The following is a 20417-nucleotide window of genomic DNA, read 5'->3' on the forward strand; positions in this document are numbered from 1 at the left end:
GCCCACAGCCTCCAGGGAAACTGCTGATCATCTTCCCAATGCACCACTGTGCTCTGACCTGCATCAATTTTGGGTCACGCAGGTGAGAGCTATGCCTGGCTCAGCAAGTTTAGGGGCTTTGTTTAACCCAGCCAAACCGGGGGTTGTTCTTAAAATAAATCAAAAAGAGTGTGGGGAGTTACCTGTAAAGTTACAGAAATCTCACCAGAATCCCAAGCTAATTAAAAAACACATTGCTAGCATCATGGCCAAAAAGCTACCTGTCTAGATTTACAAAGCATTAGCATAGAAAGGCTGAAAGCTTCCAGGAAGTCATTTTCAGTCTGCTTTTGGTTTGCTATATAAAAGATAAACTTTTCCTAATTGTAAACCATTAGCAAAGCATTTTCAGAAACATTTTAAATTTGAGTGGTAAAGCCACTTCTAGTAGCTTTTTATAATGTTAAGCGTTAAAATTGATCAAGTATACAAAGGCACCTATTATAGTACCAGTTTTACCTCATTTCTTTACAGAAAAGAATTTGAACTGGGGACAGCCCAAGTCATATTCCATAACTAAAACGTAAAGTCTCCAGTCAAATAAAATCAGTAGTTAAGATACCCAATTACAAAGACAAATTCCAGTTTTCAATTAACATCTAAAGTCTTTAACATCCACAAGGGAAATTAGTGTCTAGTTATCCACATGATTCTCCAAACATTAACAGTGACTCGGACAGTACTGCAAAGGTACAATTTGAGGAGGACATTAAATAGATTGACATTAGGTTGGTAAGTAGGATAGAAGTGAAATGCTTGTGAAAAATAAAGTTACAGAGTTTACTTCTGACTGTATTGAAATGTGAGCCGTGTGTATCTAGATACTGCATTTTGCAACAGGACTGCACCCAGTATAACTCTACATCTGAATTGCAAACACAAAGATCGACTCAGACACTGGACAAGTTTAAGGAACAGTGACATGGAAAGGACTCCCGGGGATGTGCTCGTCACCCCATTTCACTGCCAGAATATAGTCACCCCTTTCCTTGACGACATACATTACATTGTACTGATGGCTGCCCAAATGCTTGATGGACACCTCTTCGCATGGTATTGTAGGTCCATGGACACCAACTAACAACATATTTGAACCTGCAGCAAAACAACAGACTGTTAGCATTCCTAAGCTTAAACAAACAAGCATGGTTGTACCATAATATATTAGCTCCATAACACAAGGATTTTATTTTAATTCACAGAGTGGCAGTCTAAGGTATGGCCCACTAATTTGGTATAAAGAGGGAATTTTATTTAAAAAAACCCAAACCTTCAGCCTCACAGAGGCAAGGGTTTATTTGTGCATTTTGCCAGACCTGACAGGCTACCACTACCTAACTGGAGCACAGGAGACATTAACACTGCTTGTGAAAGCGAGCAGGCATTGCTTTTCAAGTACCTCGTTAGAAGTTACTAGAGACCAGTGAACATTGCTGGCCTGTAATCCACCCACCACAAAGCTCCCAGATGATGATGATCAGCGCTCAAGGCTTATGGGAACACCTTGCATTACAGGCTACAATGCACCACGAGGGTTGCTTAAGTTGAGCAACCTGTTTGTTCTCCTGCCATAACCCTGTGGTTTCCTTCAGGTGCACCTGGCTTAGAAAAAGCCATTTGGAGAGGAACTGGCATCTTTACAGTCTCTATATTAGGATTGATTTGGTGAGCACCATGTAGCATTTAGTTTTTCTTTGGAACCAGATCATTACCTCAAGCTCTGAATTTTAACTTTGCAAGTTGGTTTAGGGCAAAAATGTCCAGCTAAACCACCCCGACATCCAGCTGGTTCCTGTACCCATACCTGCTTTGCTGCAGTCCACAGAGAAGGAGCTTTTCTGACCAACAAAAGCCTTTGAGAGTCCTGCTCCCCGGGAAACCACTTTGCTAGCATCTGAGGTGGATTTGGGAATGGCGCTATAGCAAGTTTCAGTTGACGACCTTGTCACCGACTCTACCAGGATGGAAGAAGTTTCGTTGGCGCTGCCTGGGCTAACCAGTCGCTGTCCTGGAAACAGAAAAGACTTCTGACATTCAGATTCACCCAGTCTGAAAGGCATTTACAAGGAGGTTTCGAAACCCTCCTAATGACTAGCATGCATTCTGCATCCAAAATGCATTTTCGGAGAGGAGCAATTTCCTACTTGGGTTTTTAAGCTGACATCTTCCAGCAACACTGGCAACAATCCCATCCCAGAGCCCTTGAGTGGTTAAAGGACCACACAAACTTCAGGATTCATTAAGCAAAGCTGGCCGCTCAAGAAGAGTTAATTGTGCTCCAATCACCAAATGCCAAAAATGACTCGAGTTGGCAGAAAAGCAGGTGCAATTTTGCAACAACCCATTTTGAAAGCAGAGCAAGTCCTAGCCCGGGGGAGCGCAGTCTCTGCCGTCCGCTCCCAAGAACACCACCGCGCCACAGGCACCAGGAGAGGGTTCACTAGCTCAGGGGCAGCAGTAGAGATGAACTCCAGGCTGTGCTTAAACCCAGCACTGAAGAAAGAGCGAGCTTCCTAAACCAGCCTTCCTTGCATCATCTGAAAGCCTCCCAGACATTACTGACCTTTGGTTAGGTGACACCTGCACCAAAATGAGACCAAGAGGGGCATCACTTATGCTACAGGCGTCCAAGGTTTCAGGCTTCGGAGGGGAAGTCATTTTTCCCCACTGCCAGTGCAGCACCCTAATGCTAGGTCAGGATTTAATATTCCCCTGTGAAGCTGCTTTACAGCCCTCCACTGAGTCAAACTGGCAAGCTCCATGACTAATGCTCCTGTAGCCTCTCCTGAGATCCCTCATCTAGGCTTTGGAGGTGATGGGGAAAAATGTTTCGCCTCCTGTATTTTTGGGCATCTAAACTTTGAATGCCGCACTATCTCAGAGGGATATATTTGCTGAATGACACAAATTACTTCAGGCACACAGTAAATACTGGTTAGCTTTTTACCTGTAACCTTTGCCTTGAAGGGGCTGCCCACTATGTGGTTAGGTCCACCATATTTAACTCCAATTAAATAGTTTCCTGGAGCCATGGGTGTGTACATGACTTTGTAACCTTCTGGAGTTTCCTGGCAGTCCATTTTCACCTTTGATGGCCCTTCAATTGTAACAGAGAGGGTACCTGGACCAGCCTTGGTCGTGTTAATGAAAAACTCCGACTGCAATCCTAGAAAGATGTAGCACAGTAAGACACACTCTTCCTCACACCCGATGTTATAAAAGCAGCCTGTTATTAAAGAGGAACAGGTAATTCAGTGCAAGATGAGGCTGCACAAGGCTGCAGGCAAGGAGGGACAGTGTGCCTCCCCCCAGCATTCTTGCATGGGCCAGCCCCAACCAGGGGCTCTGCACCCCGGCGGTCTCCCCACCAGCATCCCGGCTCCCTCCTCTGCTCACACTGTGTGACTGCGAGGCAGGCGGGAAAAGGGGTTATGAGAGCCCTTTAGGACCAAAATAGAAGGATTTTGGCATCAAAAGACTGGCCTAGAGAGAAAACTCTTAGAACAAGAGCCTTTCTACAGGGCATTGGAGCCTGTGCCGACACAGCCTCCTGCATGGCTCAGCTCGGGAAAGCTCGGAGCCATCTTGCTGCCTGGACTATAAATCAGCAGCAAAGAGCCCACAAGAAAGCAGGAGATCTCCTGGAGGAGACGGGTGTTTGAACTGCTCGGCAACAGCACTCCAAGCAGTTTGTGGAAACAAAAGCTTGTTTAATTACAGCATCTGGTTAACACGGCTGAATTATTGCTGCTAATACTAAGCCAATGACACAATGCCAGCAACGCAAGAAATTAAGCACGGCTTTCAGCCCCCAAAGAATTTACTCTCAAACTCTGGCTTCAAATGTTTATGATCTTTGGGCTGTTGTATCAGACACTGCTGAGGAGGAATAAAGTGCTCGAGCTCAGTCAAAACCAGGATGGTTATGGGAAAGTTTACTACAGCTGCGACTGAAGCATGCAAGCATGGTGGTAAACTAGGGAGAAGTTTCTAGCCTCTCCACACAAGAGGCTGCTGTGTCGCAAGGCTGGAAGAACCTGGCTCCCACAGAGGATTGTACCATCTTCCAGTACTTTAAGCAGTAAATCTCACTGGCACCGCCTGCCTGGGAGGTAAGGCGGTCAGCTTGCAATATGCACCCCTCAACCAGAGGAAAATTAATTTCCAAAGCCAGCAAGCTTCACAGCTTCTCACTGAAGACTTCTTGCTCCAAAGTCACTGCTTTTTCCCTGTGCCCCAAATGAAGGCTCGCATTGTTGGAGGCTGCAGACGCGCGCCCCTCCTGGGGGGACGTTTCAGGTGCTCAGCCACCAGCTATTGAAACCTCTACACTAAGATCATTGTTCGGAAACGCTGCTCAGCAGCTCCCAAGGCACTGAGCTTTTGGCAGCAGCCAGGATTCAACAAGGGGGCACAGAGTAACTTTGCTGAAGTTAAACAGTCTATTTAGATTAAAAACAACCCCAAGCACCTTTATAGATGGAGAAAAATTCCCCTGTCCCTGATGCATCAGTGGCTAGTATTAATGAGTGCTTTTGTTTCCACCTATTAAAGCAGCACAGGCTATAATATCTTTATTTTACATAGTATATTCGCGTGTTTCCAAAACCAACTGCTTGGTTTCTCCAGAACAACAGAAGCTTTGACTGAGTAACTGCAGGTTTTTTTTTCCAGGGAGAAAAAAAGGTACGAAGTGGAATCCACAAAAGACAGCAGTAGATAGGATAAGGGGAACTAGCTATCACTTTGCATATCAAAAGAAAAAAAAAAATCAGTTTTACTCTGCTATTCACCTGTGTGTGGATCAGAGTTTTACTCTGCTATTCACCTGTGTGTGTGGCCCAAGAAAGCACACAATTAAATAAATCGGAGTGCATATCCTGGAATGTTTTCATACTTTCTTACTAAGGCCATAAATCATATAAATAAAAAAACTGTAAACCCTACATTCTTGAGTTGAGAACTATCAGATGGGGCAGCCACAGCAGATAACTAGGTGTCAGATTCAGCATTTGCACTGCATCTGAAGCATGTATAGCACACTGCAAACAGAACAATCCACCGTACTTCCTAGAGTTTACACATCATATTACATGTAACTTGAAATTTCTTAGAGGTGCAAGCACTGAAGAAAGGTAACTGGGTACACCCTTGTACCCATTTAATTAATAGGGGTACACAAGTTAAACAAGACTCCTTCAACTGGACAGCCAACTCAGTATCTGCATTCACAGAAGCCTCTGGCCTTTGCAGACATCGTGTTCACATGTGGAAGGGAACCAGAGCGTCTCGGGAGCTCTGAGGGGCCACCGACATGGAGCTAAGCTAACTGGCAGAGTCGTACCCCAGCTGCTAACCAGTTCAAGTGAACTCATGCTGCAGTTGCTGGTTTACAGAGGTTTTAAGTTCATTAAGGCTCAGTATAGCCTGCAGACTCGCTAATTGATGGTTATAAGACTTGAGGAGCATGCGAGAAAGCAAAATTAGCCTGCGCCCAAGTCGGCAGAGAATGTGGGTTAGTTCAGCTGCCTTAGCAGGGAAAGTCATGTGAAAATATGTCTAGGAACAGCTTCTGTCTCTCTCAGAAAGCCAAAGTGCAAACAAGTCTGTATCAGAGCTGTAAAAGAAAGGTTACCCGTGGTACCGCTCTCCAGGCCGGATCCGTACGCCGTGACGAGCGCGGGATTGCCCGCCTGCCCAGGCTCTCCAACACGCACTTTGAAAGGGCTGCCCACGACATGGCTTCCGTTGAACTTCACGTCAATTGAGTGGATGCCATTTTCATGGGGGATGAACCGAACGGCATACTTATCTGCAAGACAGAAGTGGCTTTTCTGATGTATCAGAGATAATGAAACAGCAATTAAACCCAGCAAAGGACTGGTTAGCAACCTAAGCAAGGCTTCTGTAACATTTTGACATATTTTGGTCCCAGCTTAAGCAAACTCAGCTACACAGGCTGCTAAGCTCATATTTAAGTAGGAAAATGCTGTATTTATCACAGGAGGTGTCACAGGTTGCATTTTCACCTTGTCTACTAAGATCTGATCTCAGCCGTCATCTAGCCTGCAGGGTGAGTTTTAGGGTTATTTGCCTCACACATGCACTAAACATGACAGCTTAATCACAGCCCAACCTGTCAGCGGTCGAGGGAGCAGCACAGAGAAGAAAAGCAGCTGGTAAGAGCAAGCCAAATTGTACCAGCAGACTGAGCGTACTGCTCTGACACCACAGACACCACACCTTTATTTAATAAAGTCATTTAGCAATTTGCTGATATTTAACATTTTTTGATTGCGTGTTAACCCAGAGGGGGGACTGATCTTCCCCAGCCAGACAGCTGCTGTCTGTCCATATACAGACCGTAACTCATTCAGACTTCAAGTGAAAAAGAAAAGCTCATTGCTGAAACAGGTGTTGAGCTTTCTGTAGTGTTTGCTTATATTCAGCTTCCTTGACATTTCGTATGAAGGAGTGAGTGCAAGTTAAAAATAAACTATTAGTCAAAGATGGAAGCATAGCTTTAAAAAATAAACTTCTTCCCTGGCTAAATTCAAAAATCACATCATATTTCATTTATGACTAATATCACTGTACCTTCACTGGCAAAGCTAAATTCAACAATCACATCATATTTCATTTATATGTGACTAATATCACTGTACCTTCACTGGCAAGCCAAGACTTAAATATCTGTACCTTAGACAAGTTAGGGCTCAGTCATTTCATGAGCTACCTAGGAAAAGCATGGACATAACCCTGACCGAACAACTCGACACCAAGAAGTCATTCTCCAAGCAAGGTGCTTGTCCCTTGGGTACACTGTTCACAAGCCAAAGCTACTAAACCCCCTCGCTGTGGGGCAGCGAGTATGTTTTGGAGGTCACCCAGTTTGTTTTGACCAATGTACAGCTGTGCTTACCTGGCTCCAGCTCAGACACATGGCACTCTTCTACAGCTCCGGAGGGGCTGTGGACTTTAGCATCGATCTTGCCCTTTGCCCCATTCAGCCTTATAGCAAAGGATGCCGGCTGATTAACTTTTAATCCAGACTCCTGAGAATGCAACAGTCAGGTTATCAAATTTAAACTTCTCATTTCAGACAGCGTAAGATTTGTGGCAGGGAAATAACCACTTCAGCACAGTATTTTTTTTGTTTTAGATTTCAACAAAAGGTGTAAAGTTGTGACTTGCGCTAACTCTCAAATCAGAAGCTCTCTCCCGCTTAGGGGGTGTCTGATTTAGGAGTAACCCATATTGGCTAGGCTGATTTTTCCCATGGTAACAGACCGTTTTTGGAAGCCAGACGACTCTGCCAAATCAGGCAGAGACAGGTTTACGAGACTAGTCACCCACTATCACTGAGGTCAGCCCCCAGTATTCAGGCACTTGATTTAAAGGATGTTTAAGCTATAGCTCCATTTTCAGCCCATTCATTCATTCCAGATTCATTCAGGGGAAAAGCCTCCAATAATCCAGTTGTCTGAAAGAGTAATATGCATGTTTATATTTGCCACAAGAGGCTGCATTTAGAATACCACCACAAGACAGCTTAACATGAGAAAGTAATTTAAAACACGAAACCAGATGTTGCCGTGCTGTCAGGCCATCAGTGGAAGGCAAGGCAGCTCAGCATCGGTGCTGCAACGGTCCTCAACCAGAGCAGCCCATGCAGCTATCCAGCAGTAATGTTTTATGCTGAACATACTTTACCTGATTTTATTTTCAAATAAATCCTGAAGAGGGAAATAAATGCAACTGAGTAGAACTGAGGTACAATGTATAACGCAAGTCCCTGATGCGGGTTTAGTGGAGGCTGATGCTGCACAATGCGCTCCGCTACCAAATACTCAGCTTTATCTGCCTCTCCAGGACTTAATTGAAGCGAGTATTCCTGTCAAAGAGTCTTTAAATGAAACACAAGAGAAACATCAATACCACAGCGACTAATTAACGCCCTTGTAACTCCTGGTTAGAAGAGATTACTATCAGATCAGGCTGTCATGATTCATTTACACAGCCAAGGTGCGGAGGAGTCATGCAGCCCAGGCAAACTCCTGGGGACCACAGCTGAGACATAATGAAAAAATCCTCAACTGAAGTACTAATTGCTTATCGCAACTCGATGACTGAGGTACAGTATATTTAGACACAGATTCTCAGTCTCACATCCAAGTTTCTGGCTTAGGAGGTTTAAGTCAGGCCTTAAATGTTACTTGTATTTTAATGCACGTAACCACACACAAACAAAAACGGTATGGTGAGGTTAACAGATGAGCCCAGACCAACTACAAAGCTGTGATTCACTACTGTTCATGAATCATCTGAGCTACAACTGTGTGGTTTTGTGACATCAGTCAGAGCAAATCTGTGCTCTGACCTCACAGCAGGGCCCCCTCCATCTGCCCACGTGAATGCTCCAGCAAGGCTGCAGCAATGTCCCAACCACGCAGCCCTACGCTGCCTCACCCGTGGAAACACAGCTCTTCACTCCACATGCCAACCGAGCAACTCGGTACCAGCACGATCACTGGTGGTTCACTTTCATGTTTCAGTTCTCCTTGGCCTTCCCCTAGCTAATGGGGTAGAAGGCAAGTTTTAGCTCCTCCAGTGCTATTTCTAGAGCCTCTTATTCTTAATTCCCAAGTGTTAGCACCTGGAATACACTCAGTTGAGCCTTCTGCCTTCAAAATCTGGCTAGCCAGAGCTGGGTCAGCTCTACCAGCCCAAGTTACCAAGGGGCCAGCTGCCAAAAACCTCTTTCTGGCTGCAAGCTGAGCTTGAAAACAAGCACCAAGGCAAGGCTATTCCTAAGAAGAAAGGACAACCATTTTGGTCTTGGAGAACAAGGACGAAACCAGTCAGTGTGGCAAGTTGTGGAGATGTTCCCTTATGTCTCACCTGAAGGCTAGTGACAGTGAGCCTGCGAGCATCATCAGAGGGGGCGATGACGGGAACCAGGTAGGGGCTTTCAGGAATGTGCTCGTCATTGAACTTTATGGACACCTCATAGTTGCCTGCAGGGAGAAAAGAAGCCGTGAGTGCCCTTAGTTTCTTTGAAAGTAGCATTCAGTGTTATTTCAGTGTGGTTTGGTTTTGGTACGTACCTGGCTCTTGAACTATGTATGATACACCACAAGATCCATCTTTATGGTCCTCAAAGGCGATTTCTGCTTTACTTGGGCCTTCTACAGCAATAGACAGACCTCCAGCTCCAGCTTCCCGTGTCCATATACTGAACTCGGCTGTTGAAGCACACAAGAGCATACACAAGAGTAAGTTTGCTGCTGCTGGGTTGCAGCTTCTTCCTAGCAGACCATGCAGCATCCCATACTTATGTGTATGAGGAATGGTACCTCGTCCCATCATCCTGGGTGGTAACACTTTGCAGTTTCTCCAAGAGGTTCCTATTAGCCTTGAATTAGCCTATCAGCCCTCTATAACACACCTTACAATCTCAAGCTCATCCTGTGAGAGCAGTCAGTTTCCAAAATGCAGATTTCCAGACTTCTCCATCTGCATGACGCAGCAGTATTATTTCTCCATGTTTCTCCACTGACCACCCCTGGCTTGGGGTGACCCTATGGTGTTACACCAACCTCTGCTCAAGCTCTCAGAGGAGAGGCCAACAGAAACCAAAGCACTGCACTGCAGACCTGTGCACGGCGGGCACTGGAGCCTAGCGAGAGCAGAGGACTCACCTGGGACACCTGTCTCTCCACGCTCCAGCCCTGGGCCTCCAGCTCTCACTTTATGGGCTCCTCCCTCGCCCAGCGGCCCCACAGTGAACTGGAAGGGGCTGCCTGGCACCGGCTGCCCTCTGTATTTGACATCCACAGTGTGGACCCCCATTTCTTGGGGCACAAAACGGACGCAATAGGTGTTTTTGTCAGCTTCTACGATTTCGGCATCAAAGTTTCTTCCAGAGGGACTAGTTACCTGGGCTGTCATATCCCCACAATCAATTTCTAACAAGAAGAGAATAAAAAAAATGCAGATTAGAAAATGACAAAGGGTTTTGGTATTTTGTTTTTGGAAGCAGGACCTGAGCTCAAGTGATTACACAGTACAAATGACAGAAGAGGCATGTAGGTGCTAGTTTGTATGCTCAGCTAGATGCATGCTACCGAGCAGCAAGCCTGGCCAGTTGCAGCTTACCAGGTGCTATGGAGGCAGATGAAGAGGCTGGATAAGTGCAGCCAGCTAAGACTGGCCTACGTGATTCACATTTGCCAGAGAGCAGTACAAACACTTAACAGCCAACATGATCTTAAAACCCTGGAGCCAGGGTGAGCTGTGCAGCCCATTCTCCAGCCTGCTGTACACAGAATAGATTAAGGCTTCCCTGGTATTTATTTCTCCATATGTCGATCATGGTTGTGCTTATTTTTAACTGTTCAAAGAGACCACACTACCAGTGTTTCTTCCCTAAACTATCTTAATATGAGGATGACTTAACAACACTGAAGTTCCTATTTCCACTGCTTCAGGTATGTCCATGCTATACAAGTGCAAGTTATAGTTATGGGGATAAGGACGTTACTTACCTGGAATTTTTAGGTTCAGATCACATATGCTTCCTACTGTTGCAACAGAGGGAGCCCGTCTTGTTCGTGTGATGCTCTCCTTAACTCTTCCTTCACCACTTATCTTCACAGTAAATGGGCTGCCTGTAAGTACCACAGCAAGTCATTCCTCCTCTGCTCATAACACACTGCATCGAGGGGAGGAGTGAAAGCTTCCTCTGACTTGTAGTGGATCATAGGGGAGGTTTTAAAGCCAGCTAACAGTCAGGTCCAAGTGGAATACACCCATGTAACCAGAACAGTTTTGGATGCTTGCTGCTTGTGGCGGGTACTGGTAGGACCTCCTTGAATCTTTGGGACTTACAGTCCGAGCCAGATCACACAGCCCACCCGCAGTTCCAGTGCACTGGCTGGGTAAGACTTTTGTTGTACTAACCAAAAAGTTGCCCAACACTTCTGCTTACCTGGAATATGTTCATCTGCAAATTTAGTGGACACAATGTACACGCCAGGTACAGTTGGAAAATAGGACACTTTGCAAGTTCCATCTTCTAGGTCCTCAGTTTGGATATCTACCTTGCTGGGTCCTTCAACTGCCAGTGAAATCCCACCATAACCTACAATACAGCTAAGTTAGCCTCAGATTTCAATAGTGCTATTATAAAATTGACATAAAATAGTCCAAACCCATAGCAGTAGCTAGTTGGTAGGTTTGTATCATAATGGGCACATAGGAGTTGCATGATGCCTTAATGACGTTTTTGTAGTCCTAATCAGTCAGATATTCAAGGCACAGCATGCATTCAGCTCCTAAAATGCTCTGACCATATCCCTTTTATTTCATTAATGTTGAAAAGTTAGCTTCAAAGACTGTGGCCAAGGCTCCACATTAAACCAAGAGGGAAATATCGTCCTCATTTCCTTCTTGCTGTACACAACAATACTAGAATCAGAACCATCAAACAAAGGAAAAGCTTCATCAGCGCCTCAGTGACAGTCCCTGTTGGCTGTAACAGAAGACATCAGCCAAGACAATGCAAAGCATTTTAGAAGTTAATAGCATTGTCTGTAGTTAATAACTGACAATAATGACCGTGCATGCTTAATACATTATTTGCATCCGCTGCTTTGCGGCTTGTGACCTGGTGGTTGCACACTGAGGGAGACAATGCTCATTTAGAGAGGATGCATGTCTCACAGCATCTCACAGTCCCTTTGTGATGGAACTAACCTGCATCTCTTGTGTCTACAATGAAGTCACACATTTCAAAGGTTCGTCCTTCTACCAAGCCACGTCCAAAAACTCTTGCTCGTCTGGCATCTCCTATCTCAGATTGGACCACCATAATTGTTACAGGGCTGTTTGGTACATGGCTCCCGTTTTTCTTGATGCTAACCAGATGTTCTCCTACTTCCCGTGGAATGAATGAGATGCCTACAAAGCCTCAGCATCTACAGTCCCTTTGTGATGGAACTAACCTGCATCTCTTGTGTCTACAATGAAGTCACACATTTCAAAGGTTCGTCCTTCTACCAAGCCACGTCCAAAAACTCTTGCTCGTCTGGCATCTCCTATCTCAGATTGGACCACCATAATTGTTACAGGGCTGTTTGGTACATGGCTCCCGTTTTTCTTGATGCTAACCAGATGTTCTCCTACTTCCCGTGGAATGAATGAGATGCCTACAAAGCAGAGAAATGTGACAAACTTACTCATGTTATACTTGATTTAAATGCCTTAATCACACCAAGAAATGAAATACTGAAAGAGCACTCTCTTTACACGTGTTGAAGTGTTCCTCTCAAATGGGCCACACAGGCATTCACATATGCTGACAAAAAGCACTTCAATCACAACCTGGCACATCACATGCAAGCTAACACAAGGAGTAATTCTTCATACTCTTCTGTCTTTGGCCAACTGTACCAAACAATATCAACCACTTGGTTTGACAATGCTCTCCTAGGAAGGAGCAGAGAAGTCAGTCGTTTTACATAGCAAAGCAAACTGGAATAGAGGCTACTATACTACTCTCTCAGATCAAGACTGTCAGAGCTTACCAATGTGGTTATTGGGTAGCCTCTTCAGAAGACAAGGCTCATCACGACCTGATGGGGCTTTAATGCTGGCTGTTAGGAGACTGAGATCAGTCTCATTGATGTCCAACAAAAAGTCAGCGGCAGAACCAAGCTTAACCTGGGACCGTCTTCTGTTATCATCTGAATACATAAAGAGAAACGAGACAGAAAATATTACAAGGTTAAGCGCAGAACAAGTCAGAGGACTTCATGTTCCGGCCACAAACCAGGTCCCCCATGCTATCAGAGGTTAATTTTCATTATGAAGTGTTTCCAGAAGTCTAAACTTTATACCTGTGATCTTGGCCGTGAACGGACTGCCCGGGATGTGCTTGTCATTGTACTTGACCAGGATGCTGTAGTTCCCAGGTAGAGTAGGCAGGTACGTGACTGTGCACGTCCCGTCTTTGTTATCAATGCAGCTGATCTCTGCTTTTGAAGGTCCTTCAATAGCCAAGTCCAGCCCACCTAGGAAACAAGGAGAACAGCACTTCTGTAAGTCTTCGTGCACACCAAGACCAAAGACTTGGTCCAAAGAGGAAGATCCAGTACTTGGTACTGAAAATGCAGCTTAGATGCATGTTTTCAAAGGACACCAGCAAAAAGAGCTCAGGCCAATCCACCAAGACCACGACTCTGTTCAGTCTGTTGGATTTACCTAACAGTGATTCCACATCCAGTCATCATCCACGAGATCTAAGCTGCCTTCAGTTCATTTTTAATTAAATGAATCATTTGCACCCTGTACCACAGGGTACATCTACTGCTCTCAGGAAGAAGTAATAAGGACAGTTTTTATGTAAGTTACAGCTTGATGAAATCCATTTCACTTGATATTTGCACAAGTCATCTGTATCACACCAGAGATTCACAGCTGGACGGATGAATGCAAATTAATGCCAATGCGCATTATACTTCCAAGAAGTTCCTAGCTTAGGGTAGGATGGGTTTAAAGAACAGACTTACCCTCTCCTGCATCTTCCGTGACAATGGTGAAAGTTGCTGGTTTATTGGCAACCCCATAAATGAGGCCAGGCCCATAAGCAGACACACTGCCACTGTTTGGATAATTCACATAGAACTGCAGAGGGCTCTCTAAAGGAAAGAAAAAACCAAGAAGAGCACTTAAGGATGAGTGGCCTGGACTACAAGAACAAAACAGACATCAAGCTGCTATGACGCAACAGGATCTTATTCTTATCCTTACTGATACCCATGCCATTCTCACTACTTGATATTTGAAGAACCTTTATGTGACTGTAACGCACTTAAAAAAACGAGTAAGGCTCCCCTTTCATCTTGAAAAGATACTTCTCCACAATTTGTTCCATGTTCAGTCATGACAAAGTAAGCGTTACTCAAATTACCAGAGATAAGCTTCAATGATGTTGTAAAGGGTCTTATTCATTACAAGTTTATTTTTAGCACATTAAATCAGAACTTGAGTCAGAAGCAGGCTTTCAGTTCAGGCACAGATCCTGAGTTTTGGTAGCTCAGAATTAGGAACTAGCACAGCACATTGTCTGACTCAATGAACCTGAACTAGCAAGTTTCAAGGGTATCCAAAAAAATATTTGCCAGCCTCAGATTAGCTAAGCTGGCGCACAAGAATAAAGAGTACAGTCACCAACAGCCAATAATGGTTTCAAAAAAAGGCACAGATAGCTCTTAAGTCCAAAGCTAAATTTTGCAGCTGAGACAGTAGCAAGTTTGATTCATGATAGCCTTCAAGAAGGAAACATTATGGCATACCATCCTTCTGTCCAGGCACAGGGTAATGGCCTTACTGAACCAATACATCCAACAGTTTGGCACTTATGGAGGTGCTATATGCATACAAAGTGCTGAAGATACTGAAGTAGCACCATGCATCACATTATCGAGCTCCCTGCTTCAGCCAAAGTTATCCTGTGTTTCTGTACACCAACAGAACCAGCAGCCCAGTTCAGGTAGTGCTGAAGGTATTTTGTCTCACGTCTACACATCTTTCTACAGATCTGGCCCTTTTCACCCCAGCCCCACGCAGCCGGCACGCCTGGAGAACCACGGGGCAGCCCCAGCCTCCAGGCAAGGCAGAGCTTCAGCTGGGGAGCTGGTGAAGTAAGGACAAAAGAAGAGAAAGGGAATGAAAGGCAGTGGCTTCTGTTTGTTAAGAAGCAGCCAGGAAGAAAGATTACAGCATAGTGTGCACGTGTGCTTTATTTTATTGCAATGAGATGGAAAGAGTAGCTATACTGTTTTAGCCACTTAGTCCTCCCCACAGATTGGAGATTTTATGCCAATGCAGTTTTAAGGATAAACATGCACTGTAACCACTAGTTTTGTTGAGCACCATGGCAGTAAATGTCAACCTGAAAAAAATGGTAGTTAGAAAATTGTATGTTTCTTCTTCATAATAAAATGCCACACAAGCTAGTTTCCAAAACCAAAATCCATTTTAAGCCTGGCTGGTACTATTAAACCACAATGGAAGCTCACATGTACAGGCACTTACTCCTTTGCAAGCAGTCCAGAAAGCAACTAAAGCAGATGAACTGCTGCTGAACGGTAAGATGTCCTGGGCAGTTCTTACTGCAGTGTATACAACTAAGCTATAGAAACCTCACCAGGGAGAAGATCCATCAGCAGGACACTGCACTCAGATTTGTGTCACCTGCTTTGTCAGACTCACCTGGGATGTGCTTTCCCATATATTTTATGTGCATTTCATGTAGCCCGACCTCAGTAGGAGCGTATCTCACTGTTACTGTGCCGTCTTTGTTATCCACAATATCTGGCGTATCCGTCTTTCCAGAGGGCATGTGTACTTCACCTACAAAAAGCCACCGTGGGAGTTACAAAAGAAGCTGCCTGCTTCCCCTCTCCCACCCACAAAGAATTGTCCAGCCATTTTAAACACGCATTTTAAATTGTTAAATTCCTTACCCACAGGCACAAATAGGAGACTAATGGGAACACTAACCAGACATGTTTCCTACTTAAACTACATGAATACAATGCAGTGGTAGACATCTGGCAAACAGTCCTGTGACCTTACAAACTCTACAGGCAGGGCTGTTTGCTTCAGCCACTGAAATTTCCATGGCAAGCCCCAGGAAAGGCACCAATCTACCTCATCACAAGACGCTCCCTCTCCTGCGGCTCTTTTGAAAATGAAAGATTGACTGTCCCTTCAGCAGGGACAGACCGGAGCTTGGGGTGAGATTGCTGAGCTAGAGGGCAGGAGGGGACACAGCCCATGTGTGCAGCAGCTTAGTGCAACCGGCGTGTTACTGGGATGATGCTTTTAGCTGCCAGACCTGCGGAAGAGGGGTCGCCTGCTTTGGAGAAGTTGTGTGACAGGAATGCAGGATTAGACTGTTTTGCAGCATCTGCACAAAATAATGGGGCTTATCAAGGATGCATGTAGCTGCTCCAGAGGCAAAAAAGCAGCAACAGGGCCTACAGTGCAGTAGTTCACAGCCTAGCACTGAGGACCACAGCAGCACCAAGAATCCCCTCATTTAACTCAAACCATCGGCAGGGCGTATCCTACTCACCCTCAGCGGGTGCCACTTGATGTAAAATTAAACAATTAAGTTGCTGGCAGGATACGATCCTCCCCCACACGCTGTGGTCTAGACCACCCAGACTGTTAGCTGCAAATGGATAAACACGCTAACACAAAGCAAAACCTCCCTGAGAGGCTATGTGTACTCCAGGTACCTGTTATTTCTCCTTTCCTTACGGCAAAAGGGATAACCATATCAAAGGGCCTGAATCCCATGCCATTCATGTCTCCAACTGGGACATAAGCTTCTTCTGTGACCTAAAGGAAGCAAAAGGATGGGTCACTTCAAAAAGGATGGTAGACCCAAATGAGCACTGAGCAACTCCACTGCGAGCACAAGCAGAAGAGAGTGTGCAGTGATTATCACAGCCAGCCACAGGACTGGGCTCAACCAGAGCAGTGTCCAGCCAAGCTCTCCTTCATAACACCACCACACCGCAGAGCAGAGTGAATCAAACACGGTGCAAATGGAAGACATGCTGGAAAAAAGTTAAGAGATAAAAATGGAACACAAAGGGATGGAGGACAATGTAGCACACACAAGACCCAAAGTGGCTCCATCTGAAAGGATTTAGTTGCTTAAGGCCTGGAAGAGAAAGTGATTTTTGAATGGGGCAAAGTGATTGCAACACAAAACGGACAAAAGAAAACGAGTTTCACAATGCAACTCTGGACTCAAGACACTGTGCTGTTTTACTGAGAAAACAAAGCGATGCATTCAGGTTGCTTTTGCCAACAGTAGACATTGCAGAAGTAGAAGCTGTAGGTGTAATGATCCTCTTCGTGTTTAAATGAGAGTTTATTTGGAGACTCCCTTCAAGCAGCAAATTAAAAACAAGGTCTGGATCCCAAGAACAATTGATCAAACAGAAAGAATGAACACAATGACCAGAGCGATTCAAGCAGTCCCAAGAAGCAGGCTGTCATCTGAAATGGAACACAGATGGGGGAAAAACAGCTGAAAAATGTAAAAATTGTGTACCCAAGGGCGGAATCCGGGGGGGGAGGTGCCCACTGGCTCCTGTGACCGCACGACAGCATCATCTGCATCTACAGCCTAGGTAGGGGTAAAGGCAGGTTAGGCGTTATTCTGGCATGGAGACATTCCCACCTTTCACAGTACAGAACACACAGCTTCTTCCAGCTCCTCAATACCTTCCTCCCACCTCGCAGCCCTCTTGCCATCGCAAGGACCTGGATCCAGCCAGGGGAGCTGGGAAACTGCCTGTATCTGCAGGCATTGGGCACTGGGGGAAGCCACCAGCGGCACAGCAAAGGGACAAAGTCGGTACGTGCCATTGTTGGGAGCTTGGGAGGGAAGCAGTGCCTAAACACTGGTGGAATTGAATTTCGGAGTTGCTTTTTTATGGGACTGGTGCAGGGAGGGAAGTGAAAGGTTTAAACCTAAGATGCAAGTCCCCAAGCACTGCGCAACACAGTGTGCGAGCTGGGAGGCAGGGGAGCCCACCACCGTGGGAAGGCTGCTCCCAGCTCATGCACTTGGGTGAATGACCCAGCCCACGTCCAGTCATAGCTGCAAAGCTATTCTTCTGATTCATAGCTGGGATAGCGTCGTCAAGACACCGAATGTGTTTTCCCCCGGCACAGCCTCCCTTCCCACCAGGCATGCCAAGAGGATGACTTGCAAATTCCCATTTCCCCCACTTAACTCAACAAGACTGGCTGGGGCTGACACCCACGCATGCAGCTCCACTGGGCTCAGTCACCCCGGCTCCTTCTGCCCATTTACACCACTGCAACCACCCTAACAAAATAACCCGCTGGAAACTTATGCGTTGAAAGACTCCACTAAGAAAACCAGTGCAAAACAGAAATACTGCTGTTTCGCTGTTCTCTGTCCCCGGTTGAGACACCCAAGTCAAACACATACTGTATCAGTCAGCTAGGAAGTGGGAATTTTGACTGGCCAGGAGTGGGCTCCCTGACCATGAGAGGCATTTCCTGTAGTGAGCTTTGAGCAGTGACCAAGAGAGTCATTTTTCTCGTGGAAATCTTCAGAGACACCGGTAGCGATCTGCCAGGGTGGCAGGTAGGAAGACCTGGTGTGCCTGGCCCTGAGGACTCGCCCACGAGCTCCAGCCAGACGCAGCACAAGTACGGCCGTGTGGTTTCACAGACTGAGATGCACCAGAGGCTGCCTCGGCTGAGATTACAAGACCAAGACTTGTTTTGCCAACACAGAGCTGTTCTTCACATGAAGGGCTTCTGTGAGCCCTGAGAGGCACCTAGTCTGCTCCTCAGGGAGGCTGGGGTTTTGTTTGCTTTTTAGACCTAAACATGCTGAAGTACTGCATGTTGGAAGGAACATAATTAGAAGGAGGAGGAGGATTTGGCTATAACAGTTTAACTAGCACTTGCAAATCATTTTTAAGTGTGAGCTAACAGCCTGCTTTCCCGGGATCTGTCAGCAGACCATTCCTTATTTTGGGGTCAACTTTATAAAGAGTGAGAGACAGACAAGTCAGAGCACCGTATCTGACAACAGCTGAAGTAATTAGTCATAGAAGCCAGTTACAACCACCCTTACATCATTTAGAAAAAGAACTACATGGTCAGGAAATGAAAAATGAATTTGTTCAGAGAAGCCAAGTCTTCATCCTCTGATGACTTCTATCCCTCTTCACTTAACTGTATTGTCTGCTCAAAACAAGCTCTGCAAGTAACAAGGATTCATTAGCTCCTGCTAGTCTAATAAATGCCTAAACATTTACACACAGAGTTAACCTATTGTTAAGTAAAACATGGCAGCAGGAATCTGAGTGGGAGGTATTTTTGGAGCTGAGCTGGCTTACCATGACGGTGAAAGGACTGTTGGGAATGTCCACCCCACCAAAGCGGACATAAATCACATAGGTTCCTGGTTTGGCGGCAGTATAGAAGATATCGTAAGTCCCGTCCTCGTTTTCAACAACATCTGCTTCAGCTTCTGTCCCATCTGGCGTCAGGACGGTGCACGTCACTTTTCCCTTCCCTGCTGATTTGGCATCTACCACAAAACCAACCTCCTCACCAGTCTTCACAGTGGGTGCAATTCCAGGACCTACAAGGCAATTTTCATTACAGAAAGCATTCAGAGGACACTTTTCCCAGGCAGGCTGCCTGCGAGGCGCCTGGGAAGCATGGCACCAAAACACCAGTCCTGGCGACCCACAGATGTGGTTTTGGGAGCAGATGTACAACAAGGGACATTCGTAGTGCTGGTCAGCACAGCAGCATGGAAGAGCTGGCCACCAGCTTTCCTTCTCCTCTGCAATCAGAGAGGCTGGATGAGAACAGGGGGGGAAAAAGCTAAGTTTGAAGAAAGCAATGCCTTAACCCATACTCTTATCATACTCCTTTATGCAGAGCCAAAGGCACTATCTTCTGCCCCGGCCGCGACTCAGCTGTCACTGCTTTAACATAAACCTCCCTGTGTAAGCAGCTATTAGAGGGCACAGTAGCAGCCATGGCCACGTTTCCTCCTACATTACCCACAAATGATTTTCCACTGTTCTGCCACACATCCCAAAAAAAGAAAATTGTGAAACAATGCCCAAATTGTAGCAATCAGATCCAGGCTGAAGAACTCTGTGTCTAAATGAGAACTATTAAGTCTTATTTGTAGTATATATTTAATACTCCTGCTTTTGACTGGCACTTGTTAACAGGCAAATGGCTCGTTTTCAAGCTGCAACGAACCTGCCGTTTTAATACCTTGACAGTAGTCCAGCATCTACTCCTACAACGATTGTATTTCAGCTTTACAACGGAGAGTCAGATGCATTTCTTGGACAGGGGAAATTTGAGCTGGCATCTGAGAGTAATCTCCATCAGTTGTTTTGATTAGTTAGTGACTTGAGTTACTTGAAGAGTATCAGATTCAGCCATTAAGGCCTCTTTTAAACAATTCTTGAAGCAAAGGGGATACCTGCCGCTCTGTTTTCCATTGTGCCAGGAATATATTTCTGTTTAAGCAGGCTTGAAAGCAGCCAACTGCGAGACGGGCACCAGGTACGCTCTAACTGCGCGATGCAGGTCAGCACAATGCCCACTCTCACAGGTCTACAACCACAGATTAAGTTTCCCTGTTCAATTTGGTCTTGCCTAATTTATTTATTTTAAAATCAGGGGATTTAACATTCAGTGGCATTCTTGTAACTAGCTCCTGCCACCTCTGCTCCCTGCCACAGCCTCCAGCTGGCTGGGAGGTGGCAGCACGCCAC

At 45.6% G+C, this 20417-nt stretch overlaps 1 protein-coding gene across 2 annotated transcripts in view; it reads right to left on the reverse strand.

The window, feature by feature from the left end:
• FLNB (filamin B) overlaps nucleotides 1-20417 on the reverse strand; it is a 73380-nt gene continuing 52963 nt past the window's right edge. Inside the window, exons 29-46 of one of the 2 annotated variants that reach the window (XM_009284458.2) lie at nucleotides 19008-19255; nucleotides 17177-17251; nucleotides 16350-16452; nucleotides 15316-15456; nucleotides 13611-13739; nucleotides 12939-13112; nucleotides 12627-12785; nucleotides 12045-12248; nucleotides 11030-11182; nucleotides 10587-10709; nucleotides 9741-10007; nucleotides 9147-9284; nucleotides 8941-9056; nucleotides 6962-7094; nucleotides 5675-5851; nucleotides 2987-3205; nucleotides 1844-2047; nucleotides 1-1134 (exon numbers count right to left, since the gene is read on the reverse strand). In XM_009284458.2, coding sequence (XP_009282733.2) covers nucleotides 947-1134; nucleotides 1844-2047; nucleotides 2987-3205; nucleotides 5675-5851; nucleotides 6962-7094; nucleotides 8941-9056; nucleotides 9147-9284; nucleotides 9741-10007; nucleotides 10587-10709; nucleotides 11030-11182; nucleotides 12045-12248; nucleotides 12627-12785; nucleotides 12939-13112; nucleotides 13611-13739; nucleotides 15316-15456; nucleotides 16350-16452; nucleotides 17177-17251; nucleotides 19008-19255 — 2951 coding nt within the window. In that variant the 3' untranslated portion in view covers nucleotides 1-946. The remainder of the gene's footprint in view (nucleotides 1135-1843; nucleotides 2048-2986; nucleotides 3206-5674; nucleotides 5852-6961; nucleotides 7095-8940; nucleotides 9057-9146; nucleotides 9285-9740; nucleotides 10008-10586; nucleotides 10710-11029; nucleotides 11183-12044; nucleotides 12249-12626; nucleotides 12786-12938; nucleotides 13113-13610; nucleotides 13740-15315; nucleotides 15457-16349; nucleotides 16453-17176; nucleotides 17252-19007; nucleotides 19256-20417) is intronic. The other variant, XM_009284459.2, reaches the window with a different exon arrangement.

Source organism: Aptenodytes forsteri, unplaced genomic scaffold, assembly GCF_000699145.1.
Source record: "Aptenodytes forsteri isolate BGI_AS27 unplaced genomic scaffold, ASM69914v1 Scaffold53, whole genome shotgun sequence".
Lineage (NCBI taxonomy): Eukaryota > Metazoa > Chordata > Aves > Sphenisciformes > Spheniscidae > Aptenodytes > Aptenodytes forsteri.